This window comes from Grampus griseus, assembly GCF_964374135.1.
Source record: "Grampus griseus genome assembly, chromosome: 1".
In the NCBI taxonomy this organism is placed as follows: domain Eukaryota; kingdom Metazoa; phylum Chordata; class Mammalia; order Artiodactyla; family Delphinidae; genus Grampus; species Grampus griseus.
The window spans coordinates 25407181-25433303 of NC_139017.1; the positions used below are offsets into that span (position 1 = coordinate 25407181).

At 41.7% G+C, this 26123-nt stretch overlaps 1 protein-coding gene across 2 annotated transcripts in view; it reads left to right on the forward strand.

Moving 5' to 3' along the window:
• SMYD3 (SET and MYND domain containing 3) overlaps window positions 1-26123 on the forward strand; it is a 711390-nt gene that overhangs the window by 680215 nt on the left and 5052 nt on the right. For both annotated transcript variants that reach the window (XM_082676889.1, XM_082676890.1), the window contains one exon: window positions 12841-12949. In XM_082676889.1, coding sequence (XP_082533015.1) covers window positions 12841-12949 — 109 coding nt within the window. The remainder of the gene's footprint in view (window positions 1-12840; window positions 12950-26123) is intronic.

Consider the following 26123-nt stretch of genomic DNA (forward strand, 5'->3'; position numbering starts at 1 on the left):
AACCCTTGCCACAGACTCACTGTCTCACAATTCTACATCTAAGCAGTGCCATATTCTCTGCCCCAAGAGACTATATTTTCCTTTGGAAATCACTGCAAAAGAGAACATCTCTGCTTCTCAGCACACATTCCAGCTCCTCCCAACACCTGTGCTCTGGGAGCCTAAGACTTCTTCAAGAGCTAGGGGCTCTTGAGTGCTTGGCATCTGTATCAGCTAATTTCAGTAAAAGTACCTGTCACTTCTGGAATACATGTCAACGGCAACACTCTCAGTTTTGTTAGAGACACACTGTTTTATAGATACAGACATACAACTTGGTTAAGCTTATAGATGGCAAACTATATTTCATCTTCTATTTAAAACTAGATTGTGCAACTTTTTACTAGTTGTTAACTTTTTGTAAATCTAATTTTTTCCTTCCAAACAAAGGAAAAGTATGTACATTTTAAAAACCACAGTGTCGGGCTTCCCTGGTGGCTCAGTGGTTAAGAATCCGCCTGCCAATGCAGGGGATGCAGGTTCGAGCCCCAGTCCGGGAGGATCCCACATGCCACAGAGCGATTAAGCCCGTGCACCACAACTACTGAGCCTGCACTCTAGAACCCATGAGCCACAACTACTGAGCCCGCGTGCAACATCTGTTGAAGCCTGCACGTCTAGAGCCTGTGCTCTGCAACAAGAGAAGCCACCGCAATGAGGAGCCCACACACCGCAACGAAGAGTAGCCCCCACTCACTGCAACTAGAGAAAGCCCGTGCACAGCAACAAAGACCCAACACAGCTAAAGATAAAAATAAGTAAAATTAATAAATTTTTTAAAAAATTAAAAACCACAGTGTTCCCTTCTTGATTTAATGCTCAATCTTTTAAGATCATTAAGTTCATAGGTTATAATTAATTTAATTGTTCTTTACACAATGGCTTTGTATCTAGAAATTAAAACTGAATGTTAAATCAGTTATTTAAGACTATTTTATTATTAAATATATCCTACCTTCCATAGGTATATAAATTATAGAGGAACTACTTAAAGAAATATAAGGTAAATATGCATGTAATCACTGTAGGTTCTTCCTGGATTTAGAAGGACTTTAGAATTCTTGAATCCTGTTTTCTTCCCTACTGACATATATGGTGTGCTTACTGTATTTTTTATTTTTACCATATTTTTAACCCTCTAAAATTGTTTTGTTTGTCAGTGTTCGTAGATTAACCCATGTAAGCATTCTCTTTATTCTTCAGTCCTTCTTGCCCTTAGACTTCCCATCTTGGCTCACCTTCCTTCTACCAGAAGTACATAATTAGAAATTCCTTTTGTTGAGATCTGAGGTGACAAATACACAATTTTTCTTTGTCCAAAAATGTCTTTATTTCAACCTCATTCCTTTTTATAAATTAAGGCTTAGTTTTTTAAAAAACAGTTTTATGTTCACAGCAAAATTGAGTGGAATGTACTGAGATTTCCCATATACTCCCTACCCCATACATGCATAGCCTTGCTCATCATCAACATTCCCCATCAGAGTGGGACATTTGTTACATTGACGAACCTATAGTGACACATCACAGTAACCCAAAGTCCATAGTTTACATTAGGGTTCACTCTTGGTGTTGTACATTTTATGGGTTTGGACAAATGTATAATGACATGTATGTATCATTATGGTATCATATAGAGTATTTCACTGCCCTGAAAAATCCTCTGTGCTCTGCCTCTTCATCCCTCCTTCACCTCTAAACTCCTGGGAACCACTGATCTTTTTATTGTCTCCATAGTTTTGCCTTTTCCAGAATGTCATAGAGTTGGAATGTAGCCCTTTCAGATTGGCTTCTTTCACTTAGTATTATACACTTAAGGTTCCTCCATGTCTTTTCATAGCTTGATAGGTCATTTCTTTTTAGCACTGGATAATATTCCATTGTCTGGATATACCATAGTTTATTTATCCATTCACCTACTGAAGGACATTTTTGTTGCTTTCAAGTTTGGGCAGTTGTGAACAAAGCTGCTATAAATATCCATGTGTAGGTTTTTGTGTGGATGTTAAGTTTTCAACTCCTTTGGGTAAATACCAAGGCACACCATTCCTGGGTACTGTGGTTTAGTCTGTTTAGCATGTTTAGTTTTGCAAGAAACCACCAAACTCTTCCAAAGTGGCTGTACCCTTTTGCATTCCCACTAGCAATGAATGAGAACTGTTGTTCCACATCCTCGCCAGCATTTAGTGTTGTCAGTGTTCTGGCTATTCTAATAGATGTATACTGATATGTCATTGTTATTTTAGTTTGCATTTCCCTGATGACATATAATGTGGGGCACCTTTTCATATCCTTAATTGCCATCTGTGTATCTTCTTTGGTAAGATGTCTGTTCAGGTTTTTGGCCCATTTTTTAAATTGGTTTTTTTCCTATTGTTGCATTTTAAGAGTTCTTTGTATATTTAGGGTAACAACCCTCTATCAGATGTGTCTTTTGCAAATATTTTCTCCCAGTCTGTGGTTTATCTTCCCATTCTCTTGACATTGTCTTACAGAGCAGAAGTTTTTTATTTAATGAAGTTCAGCTTCTCAATTATTTCTTTCATGGATCATGTTTTTGTTGTTGTAACTAAAAAGGCACCACCACACCCAAGATCAATTTTGAATTCTTTTTTGTGAAGGGTGTTAAGATCTGTGTCTAGATTCTTTTTTTTTTTTGGGCATATGGATGTCCAGTTGTTCGGAAACATTTGTTAAAAAAAAAAAACCTGCCTTTGTTCCATTGTATTGCCTTTGCTTCTTGGTCAAAGATCAGTTGACTGTATTTATGTGGGTCTATTCTGTTCCATTGATCCATTTTGTCTTTTCTTTCACAAATACAGTACCACACTGTCTTGATTACTGTAGCTTTACATTAAGTCTTGAAGTTGGGTAGTGTCAGTCCTCCAGTTTTAATCTTCTCCTTCAGTATTGTGCTAGCTATTCTGGGTCTTTTGCCTCTCCATAAAACTTTAGAATCAGTTTGTTGACATCCACAAAATATCTTGCTAGAGTTTTGATTGGGATTGCATTGAATCTATAGATCAAGATGGGAAGAACTGACATTTAGACAATATTGACTCTTCCTATCAGTGAACATGGAATATCTTTCCATTTATTCTGATTTTGTTCATCAGTTTTGTAGTTTTCCTTATATAGATCTTCTATATATTTTGCTAGATTTATACCTAAGTATTTCATTTTGTGGGTGCTAATGTCTCATTCTTTTTGTTAAAGTTTTGTTGAGATGTAATTAATTCACTTACCATACAATTTACCCATTTAAAGTGTACAATTCATTGTTTTTTTATTATGTTCAAAGATATGTGCAACCATCCACACAGTCAATTCTAGAACATTTTCATCACCTCTAAAAGTAACCTTGAACCTTTACCTCTCCATCTTGATTCTTGAAAGATATTTTTGAGGATATAGAATACTAGACTAGGAATAATTTTTCCTAGGCACATTGAAGGTATCATTCTACTGGCTTCTGGCTTTCACTGTCAGCCTTACTGTGACTCTTTTGAATATAATCTGTCTCCCATGATTGGAAAGAGGGGAAGCTTCCCTATTAGACCATTCACCATTGGGTAGACACTGAGCTTGCTCTTCTGCCCCGCAAGCTCCAAAAAGCAGATGAAGCCAGAGGTTTCAGCACACCAATATAGCAGTGGTTTTGTAATCCTGCTTACTTCTCAAGGGTACCTCTTCATTTAGATTTTGGCCTGACAGTTCTTTACTATCTTGCCAGCACGTTATTACTTTTAAAAATATTTATCTATCATTTTACATTGTTTTCAGTGAGATAATCAATATGGCTATTAAGCTTGCCATATTACCAGAAACAGCATTAAAACAGTTTTCATAAATCTGAACAGGCCCAAATGAATAAATAATTTATGAAAATAAATTTTAAAATTTCTACTCAAGGGCTTCTTTTTGGGAAATGATCTCAGAGTGATATGATCATCTGTGTATTCAGATATTTAGGGGATTTAGAGTACCTATCCAGAACTTCAGAGGTGTCTTTTATTGCCCATATAAGTGGACAGATAGACCTTGTACAGGACAAGTGGAACTTTTCTTTCTTTTTTTTAAGGTAGAAACTTTTTAAAACTTTATTATTTATTTTTATTTATTTTGTCTGTGCCAGGTCTTAGTTGCTGTGTGCAGGATCGTTGTTGCAGCATGCAGGATCTTTTAGTGGCGGCAGGCGGACTTCTTAGTTGCAGCACGCGGACTCTTAGTTGCGGCATGCATGTGGGATCTAGTTCCCTGACCAGGGATCAAACCCAGGCCCCCTGCATTGGGAGCGTGGAGTCTTACCCACTGGACCACCAGGGAAATCCCCAAGTGGAACTTTTCTAATGAAAATCTCACTGCCATTTTTTTCCCAAGGACTTAATAACTAAATTATAGTTACAGTATAATTCAGTCATACTGGCTGGCCTTTTTGAAATATTTCAAAATAGTATTAAATATTCCATACCCTAAGAAAAAAGTGCTGTAAGATATGAGACAGGCAAAAGCCAGACAAAGGACAGTACTCTCACCATTATGAGTATTAAAAAGGACTATTTGCATACAGTGGAGTACCATCCTGCCTGCCTGGAAGATTCTGACCAGTTCTTTCCACTGTGCTGCATACAAGGCCAACCACATGGACTGGCCTATGATGTCTCCCTGCTGTTAGCCAAACTGCCAGTGGGCCAGGCAGCACATGAGCAGGTCTGTAAAGAGCATGAGGAAATTTGAGCACAAATCCGCATTAAATGAAACTAAGCACACCTAAGTTGAAAGTTATACGTATGGGCAATGTCTTCTCTGTTCATTTTTCTAAAAAGAAAGCTAAAACTCAAACTTTTAGGTTCAAAATTGGACACAACCCTATCTGCATCATAAGTCTTTCCTTAAGGAGGCAGCTCCTGGCTACTCAGCCAGTATCTTCTTTCTCCAGACCCCACCAGGCTTCTCTTTGTGTTGCTACGTATTCAACTTGCATTTAAAAAGAAACAGGCAAACATACAGGTGATCCAGGTGGGTCTTTTGGCTGTTGGAATATAACTATTTTGGTGCTATTAGGCTATCTTTTTACACTTTGCAACAAAATTGAGTGATTTTTTTTCCCATTGTTTATCTCAATATGGATGTAAAAGTGCGTTGCAACTAATTACCTTACATCCACTATCCCTGGAAACTTAATAATACTAGTTTGTGTTTATATGTGATTGACAGTCCCAAATGTTCTCCCATCTGTTTTCTTACCATCAGGTTAATTGTGATGTGAAGTGGTCACTCTGCTAACTGCTTGGAAGAACCAGGTCTTAAATCCAAATCTTCTCAAACTCCCTCATTCTAATTTATCTACCATAAAACCTCTGCTCCAGAGGCTGAATTACGTGAGCATTTAAAATAAACAAAAAGCTCTCTTGTACTTATTATCTGATTTAGAGATTCTTTCGAACAATGGATCATATACAAATAATTATAAATTGTCAAACTTCTGAGCGTAAGAAAGCTCTGCCTTGTGAGTGAAGGACCTATTTGGTGGAAATTAAGAGAGGCAGAAATGCATTCTTTGTGTAAGGAAATGATCCTGCTTACTCATTTTATGGCATAAAAATGAACCCAAGAAAAATCTCATTGCATTGAGACGAAGTCTCAGTGTAACACTGTAAAATCCCATTGTGATGTGTGGTGGGATTGTAAGAAGCACTATGAATTTATTTTCCTATACTCAGGTGGCAGGAGGTGGTGGGGGGGTGGCAGAGCCATCTTTCTCAATGCTGTGGGGCTGACAGCACATGTCACAGATGGAGCAAGAGGTGAGGGTTCAATCTAGGCTGGAAGCCAGGACCTTTTTCTTTTGGAAACAAGTGAGAATTCATGGCCCTGATCCTCCTGTCACCAACAGAACCAAGCTGTAGAGGTAATGGAGAAGTAAGGCTTCATCACCCCACTTGGAGAGCAGCACCTCTCCAGACTGTGTGAATTAATTAAGAAATGGTAAGAAATAGTTCTCCTTGTTCTGAAGTTCCCAGTATAGTCTGTCCTTTTTTCTTTGGTTTGGTTTCCCAATGTTAGGATCTTTTTTTTTTTTAACTAACAACAACAAAAATGTATCATATTACAAATAAAGCTACCCTACCACAAAGGCATAACTAACTTCCATACAGCAGCTGGTTTAACTCAGAAAGACCCTAAGGAACATCCTATGACTCTATCTGCCTTTTCATGCTTCCTTGTCTCAGTTACCCATGGTGTTTGACAATGAGTTTCTACACTTAAGACCTAGAGCAAAGCTTGTTAATGCTGAGTGTGAGCTGCTGTTACATCTGCTGTTCTTCTAGCTATCAAGTAGTGTCGATCTGATGTCTTGACAGTGTGGAAGGCCACTGTATGCCACTCATTGTGTGTATCATTTCATTTCTATATAAGACTTAGAATTAAGTAAAATTCCAAAATCTTCTGAAACTTGGGGCAGTTATCTACCAGAGTCCATAACTTCAGAAGGTGAAAAAGTAAAACCCAGTGTCCTGCTTTTTTAATTATGAAAAATTTCAAACATACACAAAAATAGAATAATATAATGAACCTTCATATATCTATTACCCAGTTTCAATAATTATCAAGATTTTGCAACACTTAGTTTATCTCTTACCTTACTTCCCCCTCTTTTCCCCTTATTTGAATTATTTTATTCTTTTTGCAGTTCTTAGCTTTCATTACTTCTGAAAATTCTCAGCCATTATGGCTTTAGATATTGCTTCCGCCATCCTCTCCCATCTCTCATTTGAGATTCCAGTTTACCTATATGAGACCTGTGTTCCCCTTTATTTTCCATTTCCTCATCTCTCTTTGTTTTGCAACTGATATATTCTTTTGACCTGCCTTCCAGTTCTCTAATTCTTTCCTTGGCTGTGATAAGTCTGATGTTAAACTACTGAGATCTTAATTTCAGTTTTCTATTTTTCAGTTCTAGAATTTTCATTGGTTATGTTTTATATAATTTCAATTTTCTGCTAAAGTTCTTTTCTATTATTAAGTTTGCAAACGTACTTTTTATAATTGTTTCTTAATTGATTTATTAGAGCCTCAATATCTGCAAACCTGTAGGTTTGTTTCATTGTCTATGTTTTTCTCTTGGTTTTCAGACAGTTCTTATCTTTTTGTATGCCTGATTATAAGTTTACTGAATGCAGGACATTGTATAGAAAAATTAGAGAGATAATTGAGACTCAGGATTATGTTATCTTCCTTCAGAGAGAATTTACTTTTGCTTTTGGCAGTCAGGGTAGAAACAGATCACCTTACTCCAGTCAGGGTTTGAAATGATTCAGTCTTTGGGAGGGCCAGTCTGTTTATGGCTTACCACTATTCCTGGATTGTAGCCCTTTGGTGGGGCTCACAAATGAAAGTTGGGGATGTTTACTGGAGCTCCTTCTCATCTTTGCTAAGCCCTGAACTCCAAGTTCTGTGTCTCCATATCCTTGAGACTGCCAAAACTTCTGCTCAGCTGTTTAGCCTATCTGCCTCTACTTTCAAATCAGCAAAGGGAAAAGCAGCAACAAATGTAAGAATCACTACTTGAGCTTCTGCTCTTTCTGCCATTTTGCCACATCCAGACCCCTGTCCCTCTGTGATTCTTTGACACCTTCAAACAGATTTTTTTTTTTTTAAAGAAGATGTTGGGGGTAGGAGTTTATTAATTTATTTTTGCTGTGTTGCGTCTTCGTTTCTGTGCGAGGGCTTTCTCTAGTTGGGGCAAGCAGGGGCCACTCTTCGTCGCGGTGCGCAGGCCTCTCACTATCGCAGCCTCTCTTGTTGCGGAGCATAGGCTCCAGATGAGCAGGCTCAGTAGTTGTGGCTCATGGGCCTAGTTGCTCCGCGGCATGTGGGATCCTCCCAGACCAGGGCTCGAACCCGTGTCCCCTGCATTAGCAGGCAGATTCTCAACCACTACGCCACCAGGGAAGCCCCAAACAGAATTTTATAAATATTTTGTCTAACGTTTCTTGTTCTTAGCACAGGGTTTGGTCTGAAACAAGGTAACCCACCATTGCTGGAAAGAGAAATTACGCTGAAGAAATTTAAATCAAAACTCAGTCATTACATCATTTTATCCATGCATACTTCAGTTTGTATCTCTGAAAAATGTGGACATTTTCTTACCCACAATGCCATTTCATGTTCAAATTTCCTAGATTGAATCAGAAATGTCTTTTTACAGTTGTTTTAAGAAGCAAAAGGTCTGCAAATTACATTTGACTGTTGTATCTCTTAAGTCTCTTTTAATCTAGAGTGTTCTCCTCCCCTGCCATCTTTTTCTTTTCACGCCATTGACCTGTTGAAGATCCTGGGTGAAGGTCCTGTAGAATTTCCCGTACCTCTAATTTAGCTGGTTGCTTTTATTTGTTCCTCTACCACTTGTTTTTCCTATGAAATGGAATTTAACTTTATGGGCTTGATTAAATTTAGTTTCTTTGTTTCTGTTTTTGTTGTTTGGCAAGGATCCTTTATAGGTGGTGTAAAATCCTTCTTATTGCATCATATCAGGTAGCATGTAATATCTGGCTGTCCCACTTTAGTGATGCTAAGACTGATCAGTGGGTTCAGATGGCAACAACCTGATTTATCCATTTAAAAATTTTCCATCATTCTTTGATCTGCTGATTTCATCTAGTGATACTTTTTTCGTGGATTCTTCAAGAGTTGCAAAATGCTGATTTTTCTAATTCCATCATTAGAATTAGATTTCACATTAATCAGCTAAAATTCACATTTATCAGCTAAAATTCATACATTATAGCTATTTGGTTACTCTAAAATACAGTTTATAGAGTCAAGTTAAGCTCTTGTTTTAAATTCAGTGATGTATTTTATATCAGTTCTAAAAAATAACCCTAACAATAAATGGTTTTTCCTGTCATATAAATGTCAAAACTCTACCTGTAATGAAGCAATGTGATTGGTAATTGCATCATGTGGAAAAACCTCAGCAAGACCAACAACATGGGTCCTGCCAACATAGGTCCTGCCATGTTTTTCTCTACCCCCTTTTAACTTGAGACATTCCAGTTCCCTGACCCTCAGCCTCCTTGTAGAATATGGCAGCAAGATCCTGGTGCTTATGGGTCTGAATTAAACTAGCATGTGTGCTGCTGCTTTTCTCTGCTTGTTTAAACACCTTCTTCCTATACACTTATTCACCTCAGAAACACCAAGGGCACTTTTTCCATTCTAGGCCCAGCATCCTGGACCATGTGATTGTTAGCACCGTACCCATGAAAAGAAAATTTATAACACCCAAACAAGTAGAATGCCTTGCTGAATGATTTTGTTATTACATAGTTTGCTTATGTTTTTTGTGGCGGCATTTCAATTTCTGAATCTTGGAGTCAGCTCTGACTGCCAGACCCCAGCAAGTCTCCAGGTCCTGTTGAATCAGCTGTAGGCCATTTTTTGCATCAGATCCTTCTTTTCTGTTCTCAATACCACATCTTGACTCAGGTCTCTCTGCCTCTAGAGTCTCTTTTCCAGTTTATCCTGTTTCCTATTCTGGTGAAACACCCTCAGCCCCTCTGTAGGGCCCAGCTGCCTGCAAGCAAAGTCTGAACCTCCTAGCTGGGCATGGATGCCTCTGCACAGCCTGGCCTCAGGTGCACCTCCTCTCCCGCTCTCCTTCGCTGCCGGTCAGATCATGCATTCACTGGCCCTTTGTCTCCAGCCTCCTGTACCATTGCCAGAGCTACCCGCCCTTCCCATGCTCCACATGCTGTCCTAGCAGCCCATCGCCTCTTCCAGTCTGAACCAGCTCAAGCTCTGCTGCTCCAAGGAATCTCCCTGACCACTGTGGTCTCCACTGCTTCTGGAGCACCCATTGTCTGTGCCGTGGTCTGGCAGCTCTCATAATCCTCTCTGTATCATAACTCAACTTACTTCACATCTGCAATCAGACTGTATCCTAAGCAAGGGCAGGGACTCACCGTGGGCTTCTTGCATCCTGTATGCACTGGGCCCAGTACCTGGCCTCTCCTAGCTACTACACCTTCCCACTCAGACTCCTGTTTCAGTCCTTGCAGTCCTCAGGCATCCCTGATTCCTTCTCTGGTTCAGGCTCTCAGCCTGGCCTTGATTCCTGACAGTCTGTGATTGAAGACCTCTTGCAGGCCTCCTCTCATCACTGTCACACACGGTAAAGTTGATGAAAGCCCACGCCCTGGGTAGAGAACTTCTCCCAGCAGGAGTGAGCTTTACCGGTTTTCCTTGGGGTGCTATTCCAGCAAGTAATCATGATGCTTATTCCATATGTCAGCTGGGAGGCCTCCAGAAACAACCCAGGCACACACTCAGCACCCCTGCCAGAGCTGTTAGGCTGCTCCGTAAATATTTATGTGGAAGTCCCCCTCCCAGACACTTCCTCATCCTCTCCTGATTAAACTCCACTTCATTTTTTAAAATCTTTAAGCAACCGGAGCAAGTACCTTTCATGGAGTAATTATGCACCACTTTCTCTGCCACCATAGAACCAAAGATTTTCTTTCCTTCTGCTAACTGATGTGACAGACATCCACTTAATGGAATGATTATTAGTATGAAATTACATTTTGGCCTTTAAATTTAATTATGCCACATTCACAGCAATAAAATAAAGTTCCAAATGCAGGTGTGTTTTTCAAGGAAAGTGTCCAAGGCAATTAAGTACAGGGCAGTGGCGTCCTATATTTAAGCCTTTTGTCTGGGGAATCTTAAAATCTTTTCCACACAAGTAGATAATGTTGTTCATTTTGTAAGGGGGAGAGGTGAAGTGACTGATCTCTTGGCATGCTCAGAAGACGACGGAAAATCCAGGACCCAGGTGTCCCCTTTGTTTCCCCCCTCCCCTCCCTTTTCAGTTCTTTAAGAGAAGCATGGCCGACCTTCTATTAATTTAAATACCTCTCTCTGAGGTACTGCTTTCTGCTTCTTTAAGAGCCTGAATGAAAAAAGTTTCTATATCACATTTCACGTGGGGAAGAGCTGAGGTTCAGGGAGAGGGAATGGTTTGAAGATAGTATACTAATCAGAGAACATACATGTCTCTCCTGATAAAGCTACCTCATCTCTATTACACAGTAGAGCCTAAATGTGGGTTCCATGACTAGTTCATAAATGAAAAGCAGAACAGTGCTTGGCACATGGTAAGCCCCGTATAAGCCATGACTCGGGCCTACAGGCAGGCACCTATGTTCTCTGGATGGGAAGCATCTGGAATGCACCCTCGCTCGTGCCATGCAACAGTTTGGATGTGTTTCCGTTCTCCCCACCCAGACAAACCTTCTCAGATCCTGGGGAGCCAGGTTAAGTCCTCTTACCCTCTTCCAAGAAACCTTCCCTGGTCCAACCAATCATCATAACTCTCCTTTTCATAACTCCTGTATCATTTTCTCAGTTCATTCCACACACTTGAACTGAGCATTGCCATCTACTAATTAACATAGGCTTCATCGGGACACTAAATCATGTTCTATTCTGTGATATTTTTAAACTGTGGTATGAATGTTTGCCTTGTGTCTCATGGGATTATTGGGCCTTGAGGGAAAAGATCATATATATACAGTATAGTATGTCCCCCGGCCTCAGGATCCATCTTGCACGTACAGCCGGAGGTCAGGAGACTTATCAGGCTAGAGGATGTGGGGGGCAGAAGGGGCCAAACTGTACACATTTTGTTGAATCTCACGTAATACGTTCTTGTTGAATCGAGTTGAAATAACACTGGGTCTGAAACATAGTCCTGGGTTTTCATTCTTCAGTCCACTGCAACACCCTGTTCTATTCTGTTGGGTATGAAGGAGGTCAGGTATGTACAGAGTTCCTACATGCAACACGGTAGCAAGCACAGATGGGGTGTCTGAATCCAAAGAGTCCAGTGATATATATATATATATATATATGGAATCAAAAAAAAAAAATGGTTCTGAAGAACCTAAGGGCAGGACAGGAATAAAGACGCAGACATAGAGAATGGACTTGAGGACAGGGGGAGGGGGAAGGGTAAGCTGGGACGAAGTGTCTCCCTGCATAGCACAGGGAGATCAACTCGGTGCTTTGTGACCATCTAGAGGGGTGGGATAGGGAGGGTGGGAGGGAGACACAAGAGGGAGGGGATATGGGGATATATGTATACGCATAGCTGATTCAATTTGTTATACAGCAGAAACTAACACGTCGTAAATCAATTATACTCCAATAAAGATGTTAAAAACAAAAACAAAAAAACAGAGTCCAGTGATGACAGAATAAATACACGGGGCCTGTAAGAAAGGTGGACTCTGTGATGAATGATGGACTCTGCACTGAGACTCAGGGAGCTTTGCGGTTAAAAGGAGCGTGTGGGCGTTTCTATATGGGGAATCCTGAAAGTAAATGAAAATTCATTTACTTAACAATTATACACTGAGAGGCCAGCTTCTGGTCCAAGGTTATCCTGGGTGTTGGAGTTTCACGGGGGAGGTTGGAGGATAAGATTGGCACCTGGTCCCTACACCCCCTGCCAAATATAAACGCAGAGGTCCAGATTCTCTTCTTTTAGTGTTTATTAGAGAGGTATTCCAGTCCTGTCATTTTTTTCCCCAATGCAAAAGGCATTCTGGGGAACAGAAGACCAATAGTGTGCTTCTTCCCTCGGTATCACGTTCTCCCGGCTGCAGAGCTGATTCTTCTCAGTGGCTCACTGACATTCACACCCAGCATTTGCTCCCACTTTCATAGTCTCCTGACTGTGCTGACTGCACCAGTGAGAGCTACTGACACTGTTTGCCATTTGTTTTCTTCCAGGATTTTTTTCCCAGGAAACCATCCCGTCAGAGGCGTGCAGGTAATGAAAGTTGGCAAATTGCAGTTACATCAAGGCATGTTTCCCCAAGCGATGAAGAATCTGAGGCTGGTGAGTGTGCCAAGATCGCATGTAGTTCTGCCTGGAATACCTTTTCCTGGTTGTTGCTAGGCCTCTTCCTTGTGATTTCTAGCAACTCTACACACGTGTGTGTATGCACATGTGCAAGCACACATATGTACACACACGCGTACCCATAAATGTTAAAAACCAGCTTCAAAAAAAAAAATGATTTGTGATGTTTGCTGATGTCTTTGGTATAAACATGCCCACCGTTGCTGATTTTAAACTCCCAATGTCAAATCAACCAGTTCACAAGAATCAGTAAAATTTAACAATCAATTCCTACTAACTGGTGCAAACTGGCCTCAGACACCACTGCGCCTGTGCCCTTCTCCACCGTGGACAGGCCACCCTTGTCCATGCCTCCCCACCCACAGAACAGAATCCACATTCCCAGCCCCCTGACCACCTGTCTGCAGACCACCTTTGCAGCCTCGTCACCTCCAGCCTCCCCCCGCCCACCTACACACACACACACCAGCTGGTGTACACTGAGCCGCTCACTGTTGCCCAGGCATGGTCTTTCCAAGCTGTCTCCTTTGCCTTATATGCCCTCCCCCGACCCCAGCCCCTGGGCCTGGCAGAACTCTACTGACCCTTTAAGGCCCAGGTGGAATGTTGTGTCCTCCCTGCCCCCCTACAACTCCGCTCACTCTGTCAGCTGAGCATTCATCACAGGGCAGCAGGAATACCTGCTGCCCCGCCCCCCAGGAGGCTGCGAGGTCTGGGACTTAGCAAGTATCCACTGTTGGAAGAAGGGAGGAAGGGAGCGAGGGCGAGAGGTCAATACAGTGCTAGCAACAAGTGCGGAGAAACTCAAGGGGGAGAACTGGGTGTGTGTTGGAATGCAGTGTTAAAGAGTGAATTTCGGGCTTCCCTGGTGGCGCAGTGGTTGAGAGTCCACCTGCTGATGCAGGGGACATGGGTTCGTGCCCCGGTCCGGGAAGATCCCACATGCCGCGGAGCGGCTGGGCCCGTGAGCCATGGCCGCTGAGCCTGCGCGTCCGGAGCCTGCGCTCCGCAATGGGAGAGGCCACAACAGTGAGAGGCCCGCGTACCGCCAAAAAAAAAAAAAGTGTGATGCCTGTCCTCACCCTCTCAATGAGTCTCCTCTGCCACTAGGGCCCAGGGCTCTCTGCTGTCTTGGCCTTTCCACCCTGGAAGAACACCCCCTCACCCAAACCGTGGCTTCCAAAGGCAGAACTCAGGTGCTGGTCTGGTCCAGGCACTGGTGGCGGCTATGGAGAGCTGGTGTGTGGGCTTTCATGGGCAGCACCTGGCACTTTCCCAGGTCCTCTGGGCCACGATGCCCTTGTCCGCAGAAGGGTGGAGAGACCCGGGCCCTGAATCAGGATCTCTCAGGGAGTGTCTAGGGGCTGGCTGATCCACACTCAGATGGGAAAAATAACAGATGCCTAAGGGATTCTTACAAGTGAGATTCCCTAATGCTGGTTTCTGTTGATTGCTAGCCCTGTTGCCTTTTCCTGGTCTCTAACTGAAATCAGCCTGTGGTCAACTGGGAGAACACTAGGATGGCTGAAGGTGGCCAGCGCTTCCTGTTCTCTTTGCCTTGTCTGACGTCGTTACCAGACTGATGGAGAACACTGGAAGGCTCCTGCGGTCTCAGGAGAACTTTCCTTTTCTGGTCTGGCTAATGGTTGTCAACCAGTCAAATCAGTTGGGCAGAAAAGACTCACTGAGGGTCTACCCTGTGAATGTTCTGACGGGAAAACAATGTGGAGGAAATTTCCCACGTATATCATGGACCCAACCCAGGGTCACCTCCAAGTAGGCATTTTATAAGTGATCAAATTAGTCCTTGATGTTTCATGGGACTAGAAAGTATTAATACTGCTCACATGTACATGACTGATCGGGCCCTCATGACAGCTGACAGCCATCTGAGGCCAGCGGGCCAGGCATTTCCGTGTCCATTTGAAAACTGAAGGCGCTAAGGAGGCTTTGAGTCACACTGAACCAGAGCCAGGTCCAGTCTGTTCGATTGAATCTAACATGTGTTGATTAAATGCTTCTGTTAATCTGAATAAGGCCCAGTGTTGTCCTCACAGTTCAGTGGAGGAGACAGACACGTGAACACGTCATCAGATCCAGGCTGGGATCCGAGGCTCTAGACTGGCCCAGCAAATAACTGAGACTCTCTAGTAAGACTCAGTGTAGAAACCCCTTCAGATCCCGCTGAGCTCCTGGTGCCAACTCAGAAGAGGACGTGAAAGAGAAATCTGAGGGGATTTGGATCTTTTCTACTCTTCACGTGAGGCTTTATCATTGCCATTGCACGCAGGACTCTCGATGGAGACATCTCACACCCTCAGCTGCAAAGACAAGCATGAACGAACCCACACTGACGTCTAGATACAGATTTACGGGATATTTGTGGGCCAGGCGTATCACCAGTCCTTCTTGGGACACTCTTGCTGCCCTTTTATACCCTTCGTGCCCTGTTCCATTCTGTCTTCCTCACGTCCTTCTTGTGAGCTTGCCTCATTTCCTCCAGAAGCCTCCCTTGGTGATTGTTTTAGCATCTTCTGCTCCTGGTACCAAAGATAAGCCCACATATGGACCCTGACAGCTGCCAAGTGAAAGACCTCGGAGCAGCATCAGAACGTCTGTCGTGAGGCCTGGCGCTAGTCATGGCCCCACCCAAACTTCCTGCTTGGCACTGGAAGAGACACGGAGTCTCCTGGGTTCTGATATCGACCAGAAAGCAGAGGTTCGCCCCGGGAGTGTCACGTAGTAGGAAGACACTCGGATTCAGAGTTCAGGTTCCAGTCCCGTCATTTACTACGTTTATGACTTGAAGCAAGTCTCAATCCCTCTGAATATAATTTTCTTATTTTAAAAATGAGGATCATACCTACCCCATAGAGTTATTTTAGAAGTCGATAAGGTAGTGTGTAAGGGTGTGTTTGGGTGAGTCCCAAGTGTTTGGAGAGTATAAAGGATTATTATTGTGTAGGAACCCTTGTTCTGACCACTCCCTCACTATCTAGTCCCTTTAGCACTTGCATTTGGAGTTTGGGGTTATACAGTGTTTCCCCTGTTGAACAATTATATTATAGAACTGCTCCCCAGCAGTTCACATGGGTGTGTTCCATTTCCTGGAGGTGAGTGGGAATTCCACAAGATACCTTTTGTATCTCCTGGGGCTACCAAACCTAGACACATGCCCTGAACACAGCAAGTTCTATCAAGGACACCTAATTGAATGAATGGATTTTTTAATGAGGAGAGGTCTTTAAAAGCACCACCCTGGCCCTGTTCTTTTAGCTAATATGTATATGTACTACGTATGTGGCTAGTGGACCAGATCTTCTCAGGACATATGCTGACCATTTACTAGCAGGGTAAGGTTCTGCCTACCCAATTCCAATGTGTGGCAGGGGTTTTCCCGCTTCAACAAGCAATTCTCAGACACAGCTGGGTGTCCTACGGTTCAACTCAGTTCTGACACCATTTACCTGGAGATGGCATCAGATCCCACTGCCCCCCGAGATCGCCTTCCACACTTCAGACGCCAGTCACAAGCCCAGGCTGTCACATAGGCTTCAGACTGACTGGCTATGGCTTAGCGGTGCCGAGGATGCCACCACGGTTTTGATTAATTTGCTAAAGCAGCTCACAGGATTCCAAGAAACATTTTACTTACTAAGATCACCAGTGTATTACAAAAGGCTATGAATCAGAAGCAGCCAGATGGAAGAGATGCCCATAGGGCGTCTCTCCGAGTTCACCGCTTTCCACGAATCTCCATGTGTTCACCAACCTGGAAGCGTTCAAACTCTGTCCTTGTGGGTTTTTATGAAGGCTTCACTACAGAGGCATGACTGATGAAATCACTGGCCATTGGCGATTGATTCAACCTCCAGTTCCTCTTCCCTGAAAGTTCCAACCGTCTTATCCTATGGTTGGTTATCCTAGCAACCAGTCCCCATCCTTAGGTGCTTCTGAAAGTCACCTTATTAAAATAATAAAGACACCTTGATCATTCTCATCACAGGAAATTCCAAGGGTTTTAGGAACTCAATGCCAGAAATAGGGATGAAGACCAAGTATATATTTCTTATTGTATATCCCAGTATCACACAGAGGGACAGGCTGCACACCTCCATCTTTTTGCAAGTTCACAGCACCTGTGAGTCTAGAAGCAGGACAGTTTCGTTCTGCAGAACACCTCTCCTCCCGAGCTTTCTCAGGGCTCAGGTAACCCAGAGAGGGGCAAGGGAAGATATGTTCTTGCCTTTTTTAAACTGATGTTCTCTTTCGACTGGCACCCCCAGACATTCTTCCTTAGAAACTCTGGAAATAATGGGATGAACGAGTTTGAATAAGGGTTTCAGAGGCTGAGTTTGAAACAAAAATGAGAAAAGCTTCAGAAACAAAAATTAGGTACAGATTCAATTAGGCCCGGCCTCCTCCAGGAAAGGAATCCTCTTCGCCCAGTTCTGATTTGGTTTAGGCTCCCATCTCCCCTGGGCTCAGCTGAAATTCTTGGGATTGCTGCCACAGGACAGTCCTGGGCTCCCTTCACCGTACCTCCCTCTTGCTTTCTCCTGTCTCTAATCTATTTTCATTTCTTCCCATTTATTTCTTAGAAGGATTTTGTTAGCCACTAATTTGACTTCTTGGACCTCAGGGGCAACCATTCTCATCTGGCCTGTCTTGTCAGTGAGCCTGCTTCTTTTCTGTGAGCTCTGCATGCTGCCAGCTCCCTCACCCTGGGCTACACTAGCTGCTTTGTTGGTAGTGCCTTGTTAACTGAAGTCAGGCTGGAAAAAGTCCAACTTCTTCCCCCTCAATAACCATTTTTTATTTAGATGTAAATTTCTTATATTACACTGTAATGTTTTTTCTCTTCTCATTTCATTATGTTGAAGCATGGTACACTTTGAGGATCTTTTTAGCTTTTTCTGGACCTGAACAGGGAGCTCAGGCCCAGTCCCCAGCACAGCTCCTCTCATACCCACATGGTTACTAGCTATTCCAGCTCATGCAGGCAAAGCTCCAAGCACATGCTGGTCTCTCTCTACTCCAGCCTGCACCCTGATTTCAAGCCCCTCTAAATGGATGATTTAGAGCCTGCAAGTCTATTGCTCCCATTTCTTAATCTGCTACAATGATTTTTAACCTCTTTGGTCACGCTCTTTTTTAGGAACTGTGTGAGGACCACTGACTCACCAGAGAAAATGCACATACACACATTTTTTTAAAAAATTGGGGTATAGTTGCTTTATAATGTGTTAGTTTCTGCTGTACAACGAAGTGAATCAGCTATCTGTATACATATATCCCCTCCCTCTTGGACCTCCCTCCCACCCCCCCCATCCCGCCCATCTAGGTCGTCACAGAGCACCGAGCTGAGCTCCCTGTGCTATACAGCAGGTTCCCACCAGCGATCTGTTTTACACATGGCAGTGCACATACGTCAATCCCAATCTCCCAATTCATCCCACCTCCCTGCCCCCCACCCCGTATCCACACTGCACAACATTTTTTTTTTAATATTTGGTGGGGAAGGGGGTTATAGGCCCGCGGTCTCAACGTTAAAAAGCTCTCGTCTAAATGCAAAACATCACCTTAACATGTGGGCAGATGGGAGGGAGAGGGGGAGGACAAGGGGGCATGCAGAGGTGACGTGCCACAATCATCAGTAGTGCCTTCAAAGAGTCGTTTGGCAGAGTCCCTGCCTCTGATGTTTATGACCGTCCCCTACTGACTTAAAACAGAGACTATCAGTTTCAAGAGTATGTTGCTGAACCAAAGAAAGAGAAGATAACTAAGAGAATAATCATAGAATGAAAGCATAGTGATTAAGTTACATTACAGGAAACAAGCAGATATTTACCTACCAGACAGTGTAAGCCCGGCAGTGACCAGGAACCAAGTGAGGAACCTGGACTTGTACTTCCGCCTGGCAGTAGCATGGTGTCATCTGCCGTACTCCTGCTGGAGCAATACTGGAGAGAGCCAGCTAAAACAGAAAGTTTACATGAAAGTCAGAATCTCAGCCTAATACTCAAAATGTCCAGGTTTCAACTGAAAATCCCTCATCATACCAAGAACAAGGAAGATCTCAATCTTCATGGAGAAGAAGACAATCGACAGATTGCAACTCCAAGATAACAGATTTTAGAATTATCTGACAAAGATTTTAAAGCCAGTCATACATGTGCTCAAACAAGCAATTACAAACATCCTCAAAACAAATGAAAAAACAGAACCTCAGCAAAGAAATAGAAGATAGAAAGAAGCAGCAAACAGAAATTTACGAAATGATAAATACAATTACCAAAATATACAGACTGGAACTTAACAACAGAATGGATAGAGGAATGAGTTAATAAAGAACTTGGGGCTTCCCTGGTGGCGCAGTGGTTGGGAGTCCGCCTGCCGATGCAGGGGATGCGGGTTCGTGCCCCAGTTCGGGAGGATCCCACGTGCCACAGAGCGGCTAGGCCTGCGAGCCATGGCTGCTGGGCCTGCGCGTCCGGAGCCTGTGCTCCGCAGCGGGAGAGGCCACAGCAGTGAGAGGCCCGCGTACCCCCAAAAAATAAAAGATAAAAAAATAATGAACTTGAAGATAGAACAATATAAGCTGTCCAATCTAAAAAACAGAGATAAAATGACTAAAAAAGGTAAAATTGAACAGAGCTTCAGGGACCCACGGTACCTATAACAAAAGATCTAACAGTGGAGTCCCAGAAAGAGAAGAGAAAGAGGGCAGTAAAAGTACTTGAAGAAATAATAGTGAAAGCACTCAAATTGAAAAAAAGTAAAATTCTCTCTCTTCATAGATGACATGATCTTATATGTAGGAAACCCTAAAGATACCACAAAAGAAATTGTTCCAACTAAGAAATTCAGCAAAGTGGGAGGATGTAAAATTAACATGCAACAGTCAGTTGTGTTTCTATACACTGATAGGGAATGATCCCAAAAGGGAATGATCCCAAAAGGAAATTGAGAAAACAGTTCCACTTCTAATAGCATCGTACAGAATAAAATAATCAGCAATTAACTTAATCAAGGAGGTAAAAGACTTATACACTGAAGACTATAAAACACTGCTGAAAAAAATTAAAGATGACATAAACAGAAAAATATTCCATGTTCATGACTGAAAGATTTAATATCATTTTAAGATGTCAATACAACCTAAAGCAATCTATAGATTCAATGCAATCTCTGTCAAAATCCCACTGACATTTTTTTTTAGAATTGGAAAAATCCATCCTAAAATCCATATGAAACCTCAAGACCCCAATAGCATAACAATATTGAAAAAGAAAAAAAAAGTTGGAGGACTCACACTTTATGATTTCAAATTTTGCTACAAAACTACAGTAATCGAAACAACATGGTACTGGCATAAAGACAGCCATATAAGCCAATGAAATTGAATAGAGAGCCAGAAATAAACTCTCAGATATATGTCAAATAATTTTTGACAAGGGTGCCAAGACTACTCAGTGAGGAAAGGACAGTCCATTCAATAAACGGTGTTGAGAAAACTGGATATCCACATGCAAAAAATAAAGTTGGACCCTTACCTAACACTATATTTTTAAAAACTAATGCATGGATTAAAGACCTAATATAAGAGCTAAAACTATAAAACTCTTAGAAGAAAACAGAAGAAAAGTTTCATGAGACTGGATTTGGCAATGACTTTTTTGGATATGCCACCAAAGGCACAGGCAACAAAGAAAAAATACACGAATTGAACTTCATCAAAATTTTAAATGTTTGTGCATCAAAGGATGCTACCGACAGAGTAAAAAGGCAACCCACAAAATGGAACAAAATATTTGCAAATCACGTATCTGATAAGTGAATAATTTCCAGAATATAGAGAGAATGCCTAAACTTTAATAACAATACCAAAACAGCCCGATTCAAAAATTGGCAAAGGGCCTGAATAGACATTTCTCCAAAGAAGATATGCAAATAGCTAAAAATCACATAAAAAGGTGCTTAACATCACCAATCATTAGGGAAATGCAAACCACAACCACAATAAGATACTACTTCTCACCTGCTAAGATGGCTATTATTAAGAAAAAAACCAGAAAACAACATGTATTGGTATGGATGTGGAGAAACTGGAACCCTTATGTATTACTGGCAGGAATGCAAAATGGGGCAGCCACTGTGGAAAAATAGTATAGCAGTTCCTCAAAAATATGAAACATAGAATTACTATTTGATCCACCAATTCCACTTCTGGGTATAAACACAAAAGAATTGAAAGCAGGGACTTGAACAGATATTTGTACACCAATGTTCATAGCGAGCATTATTAACAATAGCTTAGCTAAAAGGTGGAAACAACCTAAATGTCCATGGACAGATGAATAGATAAACAAAATGTGGAATATACAGACAATATTATTCAGCCTTAAAAATGAAACCACATGGATGAAACTTGAAGACATTATGTGAAATAAGCCAGTCACAAAACGATAAATATTGTATGATTCCATTTATATCAGGTATGTAGAGTAGTCAAAAACATAGAGACAGAAAGTAAAATAGTGATAACCAGGGGCTGGAGAGAGAAGGGAATGGAGAATTATTGTTTAGTGGGTACACAGTTTCAGTTTGGGATAACACAGAAGTTCTGGATGTGGATAGTGGTAGTGGTTGCACAACAATGTGAATGTAATTAATGCCACTGAACATAAAAAAATCGACCTGGGGATTCAAGAAGGTAACTGATTGTGAAAATGACTATACTGCCCAAGGCAATGTACAGATTCAATGCAATCCCTATTAAATTACCAATGGCGTTTTTTACAGAACTAGAACAAAAAATCTTAAAATTTGTATGGAGACACAAAAGACCCCAAATAGCCAAAGCAGTCTTGAAGGAAAGAAACGGAGCTGGAGGAATCAGACTCCCTGACTTCAGACTATACTATAAAGCTACAGTAATCAAGACAATATAGTACTGGCACAAAAACAGAAACATAGATCAATGGAACAGGATAGAAAGCCCAGAGATAAACTCAGGCACCTATGGTCAACTAATCTATGACAAAGGAGGCAAGGATATATACAATGGAGAAAAGACAGTCTGTTCAATAAGAGGTGCTGGGAAAACCAGACAGCTTCATGTAAAAGAATGAAATTAGAACACTCCCTAACACCATACACCAAAATAAACTCAAAATGGATTAGAAACCTAAATGTAAGACCGGACACTATAAAACTCGCAGAGGAAAACATAGGAAGAACACTCTTTGGCATAAATCACAGCAAGATCTTTTTTGACCCACCTCCTAGAGAAATGGAAATAAAAACAAAAATAAACAAATGGGACCTAATGAAACTTAAAAGCTTTTGCACAGCAAAGGAAACTATAAACAAGACGAAAAGACAACCCTCAGAATGGGAGAAAATATTTGCAAATGAATCAACGGACAAAGGATTGATCTCCAAAATATATAAACAGCTCATGCAGCTCAATATTAAAAAATCAAACAACCCAATCAAAAAATAGGCAGAAGACCTAAACAGACATTTCTCCAAAGAAGACATACAGATGGCCAAAAGGCACATGAAAAGCTGCTCAACATCACTAATTATTAGACTAATGCAAATCAAAACTACAATGAGGTATCACCTCACACCAGTTAGAATGGGCATCATCAGAAAATCTACAAACAACAAACGCTGGAGAGGGTGTGGAGAAAAGGGAACCCTCTTGCACTGTTGGTGGGAATGTAAATTGATACAGCCACTATGGAGAACAGTATGGAGGTTCCTTAAAAAACTAAAAATAGAATTACCATATGACCCAGCAATCCCACTACTGGGCATACACCCAGAGAAAACCATAATTCAAAAAGGCACATGCACCCCAGTGTTCACTGCAGCACTATTTACAATAGCCAGGTCATGGAAGCAACCTAAATGCCCATCGACAGATGAATGGAATAAGAAAATGTGGTACATATATACAATGGAGCCATAAAAAGGAACGAAATTGGGTCATTTGTAGAGACATGGATGGACCTAGACACTGTCATAAAGAGTGAAGTAAGTCAGAAAGAGAAAAACAAATATCGTATATTAATGCATATATGGAATCTAGGAAAATGGTACAGATGAACCGGTTTGCAAGGCAGAAACAGAGACACAGATGTTGAGAACAAACATATGGACACCAAGAGGGGAAAGCCACGGTGGGGCGGGGGACAGTGGTGGTGGTGGGATGAATTGGGAGATTGGGATTGACATGTATACACTGATGTGTATAAAATTGATGACTAATAAGAACCTGCTGTATAAAAAAAAATTTTTTTAAAAACCTACAAAAACTTAAAGGAAAAAAAAAAACCTAAGTGAATCCAAATAAGAAAAATCCAAAGAAATGCACATCAAGATTCATCCTAGACAAACTTCTGAAAACTAAAGACAACAAAAATATCTTAAAAGCAGCAAGAGAGGGGCTTCCCTGGTGGCGCAGTGGTTAAGAATCCACCTGCCAATGCACAGGACACGGGTTCAAGCGCTGGTCCAGGAAGATCCCAAATGCTGCAGAGCAGCTAAGCCTGTGCACCACAACTACTGAGCCCGCATGCCACAACTACTGAAGCCCACACGCCTAGAACCCATGCTCCACAACAAGAGAAGCCACCACAATGAGAAGCCTTCACACCGCAAGAGTAGCCCCCACTCACCACAACCAGAGAAAAGCCCGCGCGCAGCAACAAAGACCCAACACAGCAAAAAATTTAAAAAATTTAAAACTTTTTAAAAAAGCAAGAGAAAAATGACATCTTCCTTATAGGAGAAAAACAATTTGAGTTACAGTGGCTTTCTCATTAAAAACCATGAAGGCCAGGGACTTCCCTGGTGGTCCAGTGGTTAAGACTCTGTGCTCCCAATGCAGGGGGCCTGGGTTCGATCCTGGTCAGGGAATTAGATCCCTCATGCCACAACAAAGATCCCGCATGCTGCAACTAAAACCAGATCCTGCGTGCTGCAGTGAAGATCCCACACGCAGTATTGAAGATCCCACGTGCTGCAACTAAGACCCGGTACAGCCAAATAAATAAATATTAACAAACAAACAAACATGGAGGTCAGATGAAAGTGGCACATTTTTCAAGCACTGAAAGAAAAGAACTGTTGAGCCAAAAACCAATACTCAGCAAAATAGCCTTCAAGAGTTAAGGGAAAATCAAAACATTCTCAGATGAAGGAAAAGTAAGAGAATTTGTCACCAGCAGACCTATTCTAAAAGGATCGCTAAAGGAATTCTCTAAACAGAAAGTAAATAATAAAGGCAGGAATCTTTGAACATCAGGAAGAAAGAACATGGTAAGCAAAAGTAAGGGTAAGTAAAATAGACTTTCATTCTCCTCTTGAGTTTTTTAGATAATCTTTTGACAGTTGAAACAAAATTTATAACACTGTCTCCTGTGGTTCTAAATGTATATAGTGGAAATATTTAGGTCAATTATATTTGACAATTATATGTCTATGTCTCTCTCTATATATATACACACACAAACAAATACACTCAAAAACATTACAGAATTCTAAAAAAAAGTAGTAATCCACCAGAAATGCAAGAAAAAGAAAATAGAAGCAAAAAAGAAAAAAACAGAAAAATTTTTTTAATGGCAAACTTAAAACCCTAATATATGAATAACCACATTAATTATGCAAGTGATCTATGTAAAAAATATAAATTGTCTAAAATATACTAATTAAATGACAGAGGTTATTAGAATGGATTTTTTTAATGACCCAACTATATGCTGTCTATAGGAAACTCACTTTAAATATAGGCACGTTGAAAGTAAAATGATGGAAAAAGATATATCATTAAAACACCATTCATCAAAAGAAAGCTGGAGTGGCTATATTAATATCAGATAAAGTCGATTTTAGAGCAAAGAAAATGTTGCTAAAGACAGAGAAGGACATTATATAATGGGGAAAAAAGGTCAATTTACCACGAATACACAGCAATTCTAAATGTGTATGAACCAAACAACCCAGCTGCCAAATGTGGGAAACAAAAACTGATAGAACTAAAAGAAGAAATAGATACTAGACTTATGGATACGAGTATAGCTGGGGACATCAGCACTCCCTGTCAACTACTGACAGGACAACTAGACAGAAAACCAGCAAGGATACAGAAGGATTCAACAACAGGATCAAATTGACATTTATAAAACTCCACCCAGCAGTAGCAAAATACACTTCTTTTCAAGTACCCACAGAATGTATACCAAGAAGGACCATATTCTGGGCCATAAAACAAGTCTCAATAAATGTAAAAGGATTCCTGTCATACAAAGTAAATTCTCTGACCTCAGTGGAGTTAAATTAGAAATCAATAACACATTTTGAAATGAAACCAAACCTGCACCTCCTAGCTCTGTGTCTGGGACTTGCTTTGTCCACAGAATTTATCTAGTCCAATCTCCTCGTTATTCAAGTGAGGAAACCGGAGCTCAGGGAGGAGACATGATGTCTTCAGGGTCTCTCAGGTGCTCAATAAATATGCATTGGATCGATTGATTAGTTAAACATAACAACACAACAGCAAGTCTTTCTGGAATAGCTACTCCCACTGGAAGGCACAGACCTGAGCTCACCATGTCTGTAACCCCTTCTGGGGTCTCTCCTCTGGAACCCCAGCACCTTACATCCCCCTTTATCACACACTGTCCTGCTAGAACCCTGATTTCTGGCTGTGCCAGAGCTCCTCCCAGGGCAAGGACCAAGTCTTGTTCATGACAGCTGCTTAGCCGATATTTAGTGTATGAATGGATAGATCTTTTCTTTAAGGAATCTTGCCTCCCAGGAGGACAGGTCCTCTCGGTGGATTCTGTACAAGGTGGAGAGCACAGTGGATCAGCAGGGGTGCTGTGAGCTCAGGAAGGTCATCCAAGGCTTTGGGATTTCCTGCTGCCCCTTGTGAAGGGCTGCCGTGGCTCTGCAGCTGCTTGATGGGTTGCAGGTCTGTCTTCTTACGTGTCCTGCTTTGGATGCCCCAGCGCATGCCCACCACCTCCCACCCCTCTACTCTGCTTTCATCCTGAGGTGGGCAGAGTAAGAAAACTTGCCTGCATTTTCCCCTCCTGTGATCTGATTCCAGAGGTTTTTATCATGCATACAT